The 13510-nt window shown below is 43.0% G+C and overlaps 1 protein-coding gene across 2 annotated transcripts in view; it reads right to left on the reverse strand.

Annotated features, from left to right (window-relative positions):
• The window catches only part of RUNX1 (RUNX family transcription factor 1), a 178497-nt gene that overhangs the window by 62552 nt on the left and 102435 nt on the right, over window positions 1–13510 (reverse strand). For both annotated transcript variants that reach the window (XM_065846673.2, XM_065846666.2), the window contains exon 4: window positions 9724–9880. In XM_065846673.2, the coding sequence (XP_065702745.1) occupies window positions 9724–9880 (157 nt within the window). The remainder of the gene's footprint in view (window positions 1–9723; window positions 9881–13510) is intronic.

Consider the following 13510-nt stretch of genomic DNA (forward strand, 5'->3'; position numbering starts at 1 on the left):
CAGAAATCCCCCTACATTGTGATGTTGCCTAATTTCAGAAGAAAGACTATTTCAAGCTGTGGTGGGAATTTGGCTGGCAGGAACATTATTTGTACTTCAGCATCCTTAGGTTTACATCCTATGTAAATACCAGCTTTTAGGCTTTATAATGGAGGTGATATGTGTATGTGTGTGTGTGAGTGCGTGCACTAGAGTAACAAAAATGTTTGACAATATATAAAAAAAGTGGTTTTCCATCCTGTTCTGAAAGACAACCCATGTGACCTGTTTTAACTGAATTTTTGCGTTGGGATGCTTTCTTAGACAGAAAGCCTGCAGAAAGTTTGGAAAATGGATTATAGTATTAAAAGACTGGGATGGGGGGAAGACCTTTTAATGGAAAAGCCAAGCAGCTTCTAACAAGTGGAGTTGCTGCAGTAACCACTATAAAATTCTTGTGAACTTGGGTGGAGACGATAATTACAGCATAAGAAGAATGAGATGCTCTGGGGTGCCCGGCCTCTACAGCAGAGTGGCAGCGCAAGATTACAGTTTGAGTCTTAGAATGCAATGCTTATTGTTAAAATATTTTTAAGACTTGCAGTGTACATACGCGATTTATACAAACGTACGTCACTGAAGTTTGAACAAAGACTTTGACGGGGTGGAATGATTTTTCCCCAAAGGTCACTCTGATGGAAATCTCTGGTGCTCCAATGAGTAGGCTACTTCAAAAACTGAACCTCTGCTTTCAAGCCATGACCTACTACACTTCAGGGAATTCAGATTTTTTTTTTTCTTACCGCAATATCGTTTTAGTCTTAAATGAAGTGTTTCTCCCTACCAGAGCTTGGGCTGTTTGTGAATAAGCATTCAGAAATGACTTAGCCTCCGCAAAGCACATCCAGCTCTAGGGTGGAATGAAGAAACGATCATTCAGCAGACTGCTGTGTTCACTGCTGAATGGTTCAGGGAAAGGGAAAAAGAGCAACAGGAGCACCAGTTGGAAAGGACAGTTGAAAACAAAATTAATTAAATGCAAAGCTACTACCTTCTCACAGAAAATGCCTTGAGATCTTTAAGCCTAATAGTAGTCCTTAACCCAGGTATAATTTCAAACCATTAGTAAGCTTTTTGAGGTAGAAATTAGCACCCCCATTTGATAAGTGATGAAAGAGAGATGAAAAGGTTAAGGCCCAGATTCACAAAAGGATTTAGCTGCCTGAAGTGGGATTGAGGTTTGATTTAAATGTTTAAGTCCAAAATTACACCCCTCACCTCTCCCACCCCCCCTACCCAGGTGATGCCTAGCAGCAGATACAGTGGATATCTGAGGGGGCTTCCCCTGCTGAACAGCTCTGTGCCCTTGAGGCCACAAGCTTAGCCTCTGTGAAGGAAAACCTCAGCATGGTCAGCCTGGTCCTGACCCACAGCCTGAGCCCTCCTCTACCCCTCTCCTGGGGCAGTTTGGTCTGGGAGCTGCTGCTTGGGGCTCAACTGCTGAGTCAGCCTCTCATGGTGGCCCCTTCTCCTGCTTTCAGCATGAGGGTATTTCCCCAGGGGCGTTCCCTGCTCTGTAGGACGTGCCTCGGACATACACTGCACATCCCAAAGAAGTGTATCCTGGCCAGATGGCTGCGGTGGGGTGGCAGAGTCCTCAAACCCGGTTGTTCCCTGGCTGGAGGCCCTTTGGGTGGAGAGGTCCTTCGAGCATAGGGGAGGCACACACCTGGCTCCTGGGGCTGGTGGCTGCAATGTTTGAGATGAGGGGAGGTGCCTCATTCCAGTGTCTTCTCCAAGGACTGCTTTTGTGTTTGAACCCATGATTTCTTCACCCCTCAAAACTCTGTTCTCATCCTTTGCCTAATTGTGAGAGTGGGAAAAGCTTGGTGTAATGGGTGTTGTGGGTTTTAGCAGGTCCTGTTCTGAGACATCTCCATATCATGGTGTATTTGCCTGTAAAACTAGACAAAGCACCATGAGACCTGGATTTTGTCTCAGTCCTTCTCCCTTTTTCCAGTACTGTTTTCATTTGGAATCAGCCCCAACCTGGCTACCTGACCAGACAGATGCTGGCATACTTTAGTGCTCTGGTATGAAGCTGGAGCTGGGAACAAAAATGCTCCTTGCTCTGTGGAGTGATGAAGATGATGACCTCCCAGCATGGCTGAAGGAAGAGAGGTACAGAAAACAGGGAAGGTGTGGGTTCACTGGAAGAGCAATTAACTGCTCTGAATATGAAAGGCATGGAGCACTTTTATGATCATCAGGGCCATTTTAGCAAAAGAGGGACTTCCTCCTGCAGTGGCCTGAAGCAGGTGAACACCAGAAGACAACCTGACAAGTCACTTCTTCAGTGGCTAGCTGAGCACAGGAGTGTGCACTGGCACTGTTTACTGTGAGTTTGTTTTCTTAGACGAAGGACTCCTCCATGCTGTCATTACACTAATGCAATGCGCATTGATTTCAGAGCTCCAAAGAGGCCTGGGGTCACTTGATGGATATCCATGCAGTCAGCGATGGGGGAGATAACACTGCCATTATGAACTTGGAACCTGCCAAGTTCCACCAGAGACAACCTTCAAATATAGAGCAACCTCTGTGGTCACAGATATGGATATGGCTTTGTCAGAGTTGTGGTGCATAAAGTCTAGCCTGTGGAAACTTTGTGCCCTTGCCAAAGTGTTTCCTTCAGTTCCTCCCTAAACTTCAGGGAACTGATGTGCATACACACTGCTCCAAGCACTGCCCTGCTGAAGAGCCCTTATGGCATCCAGACTTCAAAGCAGCTGCTTCCCTCCTTCTCGACTCAGTCTTCTGAACTCTCTCCCTTTCCCGCATGCACTGTTTACTCCATCCCCTCACAACATGGCAGGTAGCTCCCCATCCTTGAAGAGAATGGTAGGAAAGGGTGAAAGGAATTAAGGATAGTCCCCAGCAGCACACTTTGAGGCCAAAACCTGCTCCTGTGATAAAAGCTCACACAGGAATTCCAGCCTCTGCTGAGAGGCAGCAGCTCTCAAAGGTGTCAGGCAGAAAGAGCATCAGTAGAGGAAGGAGGAGACAGAGATTGATGCAGGACAGAGATGAAGGGAATAAGGTCATTTTGGAGAGGTTGAGAAAACTGTGTTGAAATAATATGATGGGAAAACTAGGAGAGAAGTAGGATGGGAGCAAAAGAGGTGGAGAGTCACACAGCACTAAAAAAAAAAGTCTTCTTTTACTGTTGCTAAAGGGTTTTTAGAAGGGAACAGAGACTGATTCACTGTTGAGGGCTTATGCACATGACTATGCTGGAAAAGCCTCTCTTCACAGCAATTGTAAACCACTGACTTGCAGCATCCTCATTTCTGCTAATCCTGAGTGAGCTGACAAGAACTGCATGCCATAGGGTAGTCATATGAAGTTCACTAGCCATCCCTGAAGCCAGTGCCCTAGATCATCTCTCAGAATTATTTTATCGTGATGAAAACATAGCAGCTGTTATCTGAGTTGTAATGCAGGTACATACCTATACAGGTACACACAAAATTAAATATTTTTTCACCAGAACTCAAGCAGCTTCTGAAGGAAAGCACACTAAAATAAAAAGCAAAATAAAAACAAAGACAAAAAAAAAGGGCTGAAGAGCCAACAAATCTCCTGAAACTATGTAACCTCTTCATCTAGAGAGGTACTTTGTTTTCCCTAAGCAGCGTCCTGGTAAGGCAAATTCCTTTTATTACAGCAAAAAAAAAAAAAAAAAGCTCAGAGGACAGTGTCTGCCTCATCCTTGTCGTTAGCCTGAGTTTCAAAAATGTACAAGCAGAGCTCTGCAGAACCAAAAAATAGATTTATTGTTATTGGACTGAGGGCAGTGGTTCAGCACTTGGCATGGCCACTGTTTACAGCAGTAATGCTCCCGGAGACAGGAAGTTCTCCAAATCGCTTTGCCATTATTTTTCTCCTGTTGACACTTTCTGATCAAGATTTTTTTCACCCAGACAAAATTTTAAGTAACCCAGCAGAGAGTGTCTGGGAGCTGGCAAAACCATCCACAGTCACGCTCGGCCTCACAGACCACATGATGTTTTTCGAGTCAAACCCCCATGTGGAGCTGCATCATACATATATTTTTTTACACAATCAGCGATTCATGCAAAGCTGGCTGCACGTAGCGAGTGTGTGCCGAAGACAACTCGGGTGGCACTGGTGTAATGAGAAAGTCTTTTCCCCTTCCCTGCTCCTGCCACTATGTCCCTGCCAAAGGTCGGCACTGAGGCAGCCATCGTCTTGAAAGAGACAGGTTTGCTCATCAATCTAGCACCAACCCCAGCTATTTGGTTTTAAACTAAAGGAGGGAAGATTCAGGCTAGATATGAGGAAGAGATTTTTTCCAATGAGGGTGGTGAAACACTGGCACAGGTTGCCCAGAGAGGTGGTGGATGCCCCATCCCTGGAGACATTCCAGACCAGGCTGGATGGGGCTCTGAGCAACCTGATCTAGTTGAAGATGTCCCTGCTCACTGCAGGGGGGTTGGACTAGACGAGCTTTGAAGGACCCTTCCAACCCAAACTATTCTATGATTCTATGATTTGACTTGAAATACACATCGCCTCCTCTGCACCTCTGCACACTGAATTCTTCCATGGCTACTTGATTTCCACAGAAATTCTGATTAAAATTAATGACCCTAAGTCCCTTAAAAAGAAATTACTGCTTCTGGCTTCTGTCTTTCAGAGCAAAATTCACCATTCAGAACAGACTGGAGGAAGAAGAGTCCTGTGCTAAACACGGACCCTCCATCACACACTCAGAGTGAGGACCAGCAGTGTGGCCCCTTCCTTCAGCTGCCGCCCACAGGCAGCAGGACAGGCAGTGGCAGGACAGACAGCAGCAGAATGGGCAGTGGCAGCCCCAGGTGAGCAGCATGGCAGATTTCCAGTTTTCCCACCCCAAGGGCCATGCCAGCCTTGCCCGTACCCAGCACGGTGGCAGGGCTGCAGGATGACTCAAAGGAGCTGACTGTTTCTCTACAGCCAGACGCTCTCCCACTGGCCATAGCACCCTGCTAGCGCCACATCCTTATCAATCCCAAGTATAAATATGCAGTTGTTTTTAAACTCTGTCAATTGACCCTTTTTTTCAGTTTTGATTGCTGTTGGATTTCTTCTATTTTTGTCCTGTCTGGCAAGCGCGGTTCATTGTTACTCCAGTATCTGATACCGCGTCACCCTGAAGCATTCCAATGGTTTGGACCAAGACCCAGTCGGCTGCTTACTACTGATTTTACGATCCTGTTGAATAGCATCCTCCTCTGTTTTGCACATACTTTTATAATTTTGAATGTGTTCAAGTAAAAATAAAACAATTTAACAAAGTGCTTAAATAATGCAACCACACGCTGAAGCTGCACAGAAGGAGCAAAATTCCGAATTCAAAAGACAGATAGAAATAATTGGACTCGAAACCCAGGCTAATAATTTCTGGGTTTAAAGTATTTTCGAGATTCCAGCTCAAACTGAGTTTTCTTCCCCAAAATTATATCCAGAAAGAAGAGTCCTGATGGCAGAAACTTCTGATTATGCTTCGTAATATCTCCCTCTCCTGTTCTCCTACCAGCTACTCCTGTGAAAAGGAGTACTTCTTTGGCTCTGTAAAAACTGAAAACTATTGCAAAGTTTATTCACGCATCTAATCCCAATAGTTGGTAGGAAACATATACATAGGCTTAATTTTCAGTCCTTTCTAAGATGCAGTTTCCAAACAGACCTTGCTGGAAAGCTATCACAAAGCTCCAGCTCCAGATCTTGGCTTTAGATTGAGATCTTCTGCAGCAAGCCAAGACACTTCCCTATGAACTACTATTATGACAACCTATTAATACTTTTTTCATCTTGAAAACATGTTTATTTGTTGTTTGATTTTTTTTTTTTTTATAATGTTACATTCTACAAAGAAGATAGTTACTGGGATTAATGATTCCATGAGGAAAATATGTAATGCTTACCAAGCCACAAAAGTTTCCCTCTCCAAAATAACTATTTATTTTTAATTTTATCCAATGAGCTTCTATGGTGTCAGGCTTTTTGCATCAGATTTATTTCATCATAGTAACCTAAACCAGTTCATTACACATTAAGAAAACAGAGTACTTTGCAGTAGTAGCATTTTGAAGTTTGAAGTGTTTTTGAACGGAAGGAGGAAAATAAAGATTAATTTTTTTTTAACCAAGTAATCAGGCAAAGGGGGCTGAGATTGGCTGAAGTTTTAAAGTACATTTTTCTTTCAGAAATTACTTACTCGGGCTTACAAGCCAGACAGGCAGGTTTTCCCAGTAGCATTCTCAAACTAGGGTGAGGAATAGTAACTCTGGAGACCAGCCAATTCCAATGTAAATCTGTTTTGTTCACAAAAGTGAGCCAAATTGCTTTTATACAACATCTCGATGTTTCAGGTGACCTGCAATATTCTCAGTTCCCATTCTGGGTGTCAAGAAAATTAAGTGGGTATTTTTTTTTGTTTTGTTTTGTTTTGTTTTTACACTGAACAACAGGCACAGACAGAGCAAAGGGGGCAAGCACTTGCTGTCAGATATGAAATGAACACTGTAATGCAGTTCAGTTCTTCAAGCTTTGGCCAATATCTGGTTGGTGTGTCTGCTCTGACAGACAGGTGGGATCAGACCCCCAAACAGAGGGAACTGCCATAACTCTCTGACAGTCAGCGCCGAGCTGCTTATTCACTGAGATAAAAATGTGGACAATAGCCTTATGTTTGAAACAGCCATCAGACTGTCTTGCCAGATTTCATTTAAAGCCCACAGCAGAAAATTTAAACTATTTATTAAGAATGCCAAGTATGACAATTTCCTACTCTCTTAAAAGGGAGAGAGCAGTGGCTTACCATCGGTTCAACAAGGCATTTAATGTGGATGGTTACCCCTGGGTGATAACCCATGCACTGGGAACTCTCACCGGTCAAAGCCATTCCTTATACTCCGGCAGGGATTTTAAATCACCTGAGGTACATAAAGAGCGTCCACCCTGACCGTAACCGACGTGAACTTTCAATCCCTATTCACATAATACTCCTGGCATCACATTATCACTGGTGGCAACTGAGCTTATTCAAACTCAAATATTAAATAGCAAACAAAGTTTCAGTTAATTTTCCTCCAGCGAAGTATCAAAGGAAGCAATGCCCTTTGAAGCAGCTACCTTATGCTTTAGGCTTTATACAAATTCAACAGAACAGCACCTCAGAAATCCCATACCAAATGCAAACAATCCCCACCTTTGGAAAACAATCCCCTGTTCAAGGAGTAAACAAAAGCATACATTAGTCACTCGCTCCAGAGATGGGCAGCCAACAGAGGTGATGAGATTTAACCTCGAAGACTGACTAATAGCATGCAGCATTCCCACATCACTCCATTGCTTAAAGAATCTCGAGCACCCGAATGTCACACAGCATACAAGGTTTCTATCTGTGCACGAGTGACAAGCCACTAGCACTTTCTTATGGCAAAGCAGCTCAGCGACGCTCCCTGCCAAGATTTTCTGTATGAATAGGGACTGTTCTCTCTCAGCTGCGGGATTTTGACCCTGAAGCTCACACAGTTCACTGTTATGATTTCCAGCTTCACTACCATGGCCAGGAACTGAACTACAGGTTTGTTTTTATTAGCTTCTCCGCCACTTTGCCAGCTATTCATTTGAATCTTCTAAACAGTCATCTCTGAATCATAATGCAAATTCCATTTACTGAAAAGGTGGAACCTTTAATATAACAAATGAACATGTTTAATGACTGATACTTTTAGACATTACAGCATCTCTTATGTTTTCAGTAAATGGATATAATTTTCTCTGCATTACCCTATTATTATTCTTTGCTAGCATTACGAAGCTACATTCTCAGCTGTGGGTGTTTTCCACCAAGTGCATTTTGAAGACAGCCCAAACAACATGATCTAAATGACATCTCTCTGTATCCCCAGCTCAAAATGCTGCAGGATACAGAGGAATGGGGTTGGTATTTTATTCTTCAAATGTACTTACTGCTTGCATCTGTGTTTCAACAGGGCCGTGTTCTTCCACAATTGCTGACTTTATTTATATTGGAAGAATATCTACAGATGCGTTTCACTTCAAAGGCAAATAAAGGCTGTTGTGTATAATCAGGATAACTTCCTCGGTCTGAAGCCTGACTCGTCTCCCTTTTGGAGTAAAACATTTTGAGAGTAAGCAAGCAGAAGTGTGTCACCCTCGTAACTCTCCTGAAGCATGCTCAGAACTCCGTTCGTGTTCGTAAGCATGCAACTACACATCAGGAGATGTCTCAGGTGCTCATATGAGGAAAGAGGGAGGTCAAAATGGTGAGTAGGGATCAGCAAGCCCCAAATGCTTAATCTGGTTTAGAGAGACATCAACGCACATGTTGCTGAAAAAGGTAGTATACAGAAAGCTACTGAAGTGCAGCAGACACTATAATTTTGATTTGTGAGTGCTACATCACTGAATCGTCCCTAAATAACACTGCTGTTTGGAACACCATAATGCTACTTTTCAATTTTACTTAAAGATACAAATGAAACGAAAGAAAAATATGTACATAAATAAGATCTGAAGTCACATGGAAGATGAGACAGCTTTTCTTTCTTGACCTTAAAAGAGAGAGGTTGATCTTTTCACTGAGCTTTTTCCTGAGCAACAGCTCTGCAGCTTCTTCTGTGGGTTTGACTGACCTCCCCCGACACAGGCAGAGGACTCTTCTCACAGCAATAAGGGCAGTAATGCAAGAGGAATGCTTAAAATAAGGTTGTAATAGAAAGGTAAACATGATTGCCTGAAATTTTATGTGGTTTAAGATCATAGAATGGGGCCAAAGAGCGAAGGTGTGAAGGGTCCTTCTTGTTGATTTTACGGGCTTTTGGATCAAGTTTTGTGCACCTGCCCACTCACACACGACACGAGCCACCTGTCTCAGATACTATTTGCAGCTTCCTAACAACATTTTTATATAGTTCTAGTCTAAGTCAGTTTTGACTCTTATTTGTTACTTACACTCATGAGGCCCTTTTATTTGCTATGTACCAGTAATTACAGAGGTACAGCAAGTTGGATATTAAGCTCATCTCTTCTGTCCTATCACACACACCTTGCAGGAGTATATTAACTAACAGGACTACTATGTATTGTTCTGTATCTATTTCAGAGAAAGAAAGGTCAGAAAAAGTGCCCTATGCCTTCACCGGGTCATGATGAAGCCAGAAAATATTTAGATCTGTATTGGAATTACCCATAATTTTCGGTTGACTCACTCTGTTACAGTGACCAGATTTTGCAGAGAATGCCTGAGAGCCCCAAGATGGTTGCGAGCTTTTACACAAGCTGAAAATTCTCATTTTAACTTGAAAATATGAGATTTAAACATGGTTAATAATGTGCTGTTCTAAATTTAACAGAATGGCTTCTAGAGTCAAAATGCAACTTGCTGTCTATGTGATTTTTTCTTTTTTTTTTCAAACGAGATTTCAGTGTTTAAACATTGAAGTGACATACATGACAGGCTACAATAAGGCAAAAAAACCCCCAAACATATAGCTAATTCTGTGCCTTTGGAATTGGCCTGTGCCAGATCTTGCAACATTCCCTGTCATAGAAAACTCAATAAACGTCGTCTTTAAATTCCCTCTATGTAACCAGAACTTTACATAACCGGTGAATGTGACCAAAGTGTAGCTGAGAGCAAACACATACCTCTTCCACTTCTACCCACAAATCGGAGGTCGTTGAACCTTGCTACTTGGTTTTTCATGGCAGCTGTGGCATTCCTGAGTTCTGCGGAGTAGTTTTCGTCGTTTCCAGCCATCACTGTTACCAGTGTCCCATCGGGTACATCTCCCAAGGCCACCACCTAGGAAATCAAGGAGCAGAAGCTTCAGCTTTATTATGTCACATTTAATTTGGGGTGCGGAAGATCAACAAGTAACACGATAAAATAGGAAAAAGCAGCAACAGCAAAAATCTATGTAGACTAGAAGCTGTTGGGGAAAAACAGGAGTTGCTTCCATTCCTAGTTTGCAGAGATACAGAAAAGTTTCTACATTAACGCACTGCTAAAATACACAGCATATCGTGTATTGCCAATAAATAAATTCAAGTAACAGGAACCAGTTTGGGTCTGATTTACACCAGTAGCATTCCTTTTATGCTACAATAAAGTAAGCGTAACAATGGAAATGTAAAGTCAAGAGAAAACAAAACCAAGCCAATTGTCTCATGGATGCAGAGGGTCAGAGTCCACACAGCTGCACCAGTTCCCTATCTTTTCCTCCCACCACTCCAAATAGAGCTGCCCCAGCACAAATTCATAATGAATCCATCACAGCCTCAATCAAATGTTTAATCACAACTTGCTGAACAATTTCCTTTTTTTCAATTTAGAGGCATGAAAGCAAATCGTTGACTTAAGACCTCACCCGCAACCTGATGGATGAAAAACATGATCTGCACTAATGAAATCTACAGTCTCCCAACCAAAGGCTTCCACCTCATCTGAAATGTTTGCGTTGTAGCTCCTTGGTGCCAGCATCTATCAAAGAAATATTTAGGAACACAGGGTTCGCTGCATTTCTGATGCGAATCTATCTGCAATATTCATAGTGGTTAAATTATGAAAAAAATTATTATATCTTCTTGAGCAGGACCAAATTCTCAAAATAATTTTACCCTGTTCTAATTGAATGGATGTTTGATGTGTCTCTAGATTTACTCTGGTAAAAGTACGAGCTTGAATTAGGTCCTCTATCATACCTGTTTTAGATCACGTTGGTTTCCCCCCAATTAAGTCCACAGTAGCAACTTCAGGACTACAACTAAAAAAACCAAACCAACGAACAAAAAAACTCCAACAGAGACAGAAAAAAAAAAAAAGAAGCTAGTTTTTGTTTCCTCTTTTACACATTCTAAAAGGAAGTAGTCCTGCATCATGTCCTCTGAGCTGCAGCTCGATATTTTTCCTTCCTCTTAATGTTTTCTAGCTTATGTCCATGCAGTTATAATTGACTCAAACTTGTCACAGCCCAGTCTTATTTCTGTTAGTTTCTAATCACACTGGTCTTTCCAAAGAGGATCAGCAGCTCTTTTACTTGATTGATCTCTGATGCTTATTCCCCAGCCATAGCTACCTCCCATAATAAGAGAGAGGTCTCCAGTCGCAGGTATCTCACCAGCCTTTCCTTCTACAGGAGGCTGCATTTCTCACTTCAGTGCTCTCCCGTCTGTCACCAATAACTCTTATTTTTCACTTCCACATGCAAAGTTAAAATCATTGTACCAAAATTCCCTCTTTACGTATCTATTTCAACTTCCTCTTTCCCATTCCTGTGCGGCCCAGGCGTTTGGTTTTTTGTTCTCCTCTGTGTGCCATAACGCATTTCTGTGGCCTGTGCTATGCCCAGCATTGCACTTTTCATATTTCCCTGATCTTGGCATAAAATAGACCTGCTCAAAACATTGAAGCTAGTGAGTTTTCTCCTTGCACAGCACTGTGTCACAAGGCACGCTGGCTCACAAGATCAGCAACTGCAAACCCATCGCAATCACCCAGTTCTTCAAAAGTTACCGTAAAACCTTAATGCATGCATATATATTAAAGACACAAGAAAGGGAAAGGGGAAAATCGGGGCATTACCCTCAGCTCCCTGTGATGCAAATGTTTGCATGCCTGTTTAAGGAAATATATGTTAACATTTTGACGGATGAAAAACCTTCAGGGTCGGTTGTCGATCCCTGTTTTCAAATTACACTGAAGACAACTTCAGCTATAAGATATACGAAGCAAATATTAGAAACGAGTATAAAAATTACACAGGTCAGAAAATAAACTAGAGTTAAAAGTCACAGACAATAGAAACAGAAATACAAACATTTACATTAGAAAAAAGACTAAACAGATAAGTTGAGACTTGCTGACTGGAGTTATCTAGTACTTTGTTGTACTCTTTAGCTCTTAAAAATATGTAGAGAAGCAAAAAGCATATTGGGGTTGCAGTGCTGTCGGGTATCTAAATTACCTATTTCTCAATCAAACAAAATTGGGCTTTTAAATTAAGACTTAGATTCTTATTGAATAGCATTTTGACAATGAATCTACGTAACACCTTTTTAGAGTTATCATATATAATTTTCTAAGTTTCTCAGAATCGTTATTTTAGAAAAAATGGAAATTATTATTTTGGTTTGAAATAATATCCTGACCCTCAATATTAAACATCATGAGTGAATTTTTCTAAGGAAGTGTGAAAAGACTCTCTGTCTCTCTATTGATGCAATGGTTGTTAGCAAATACCCGATAAAACTCGGTGCTTTTTTTTTTGTCAGATGCAAATAAGATATTGTCAGCATAGGAATGATCTGAACTGAATATTCTAGTTCGTGTTCCAAATGATCTTCAGAATTACGACTTTTAAAAACGCCTTTGAGAATATTCAATATTTAGGATGAAGCCAATGGGATTGTTTTATACGTGGCAAATTATTTCAGGACTTATTTCTCGGCCGTCCACAGCGGGAGCTCTGAGAGGGGGACGACAAGCGCCGAGCGCCTCTGCAAAGCAGGTGCCTCCCAGTACAACATTGCGGGAGCTTGTAAGGAAACCCCCTCCGGTGTTCTCGGTTTGTGGTTTTTTTTGTTTGTTTGTTTGTTTTGGTTTTGCTTGTTTTTGTTTGTTTGTTAGTTTTTTCTGGTTGTTGTGGGGTTTTTTTTTTGGGGGGGGGGTGTTTTGGGTGGGTATTTTTTTTTTTTTATTGCCAATTTCTAGGTTAAACGATCCCAGTCTTACAAACCCTTGCTTTGGTCTGTTTGGAGAACCTGACCCTTTACTCTGTTTGCAGAAGTTGGGAACGGGCTTCCTAGGTAAAACGGAGGGTTTCATTAGCTGCGGGGGCGGACGGAATGAGAAATGAGAGCGGTCTTGGATATCTCCCGAAACCAGCCCCCGGAGACTGTTTTCCGCGGGCAATTTTCACATAACCAGGGCAGACGCCTGCTGCCAGAAGCCCCCCTGCCCGGGAAGGAGAGGGGGAGTGGGGCCACGGTCGTTGCCGGCTACCATTGTCTGGACACGGGGGCGAGCCGGGGGCGAGCGGCGGTACTGCTTTCCGCCAGCGGCTTGGACGGCCGAGCAGGAGCGGGAAGAACCTCCTCTTGTCCCGCCCTTCCCTGCCGGGAGATGCCCGGGGCTGGGAGCGCGGCCCGGGCACGGCCACGCGTGGCACGGCGGAGAACCGCCGCGGTGGCCTCCGGCCGCAGGGAACCCCCGTGAGGAACACCGGCCACGTCTGGGGACTTCGCTTATCTCCCTTCCCGGCGGGGCGGAGCGGGTTTTCACGCCTGCTCCACGCGGTAACTCAGCTTTCCAGGAGGAGAGCTTCCCGAGTAATTAGCAGCAGTTGCCTGGTGCGTGGGTGACAGTATAATAATTAATCTAAATGTATGAATTTAGGAACAGACGCTGCCGTTTACCCCCTCCTTTCCCCAGACT

This window comes from Patagioenas fasciata, chromosome 1 (genome assembly GCF_037038585.1).
Source record: "Patagioenas fasciata isolate bPatFas1 chromosome 1, bPatFas1.hap1, whole genome shotgun sequence".
Classification (NCBI taxonomy): domain Eukaryota; kingdom Metazoa; phylum Chordata; class Aves; order Columbiformes; family Columbidae; genus Patagioenas; species Patagioenas fasciata.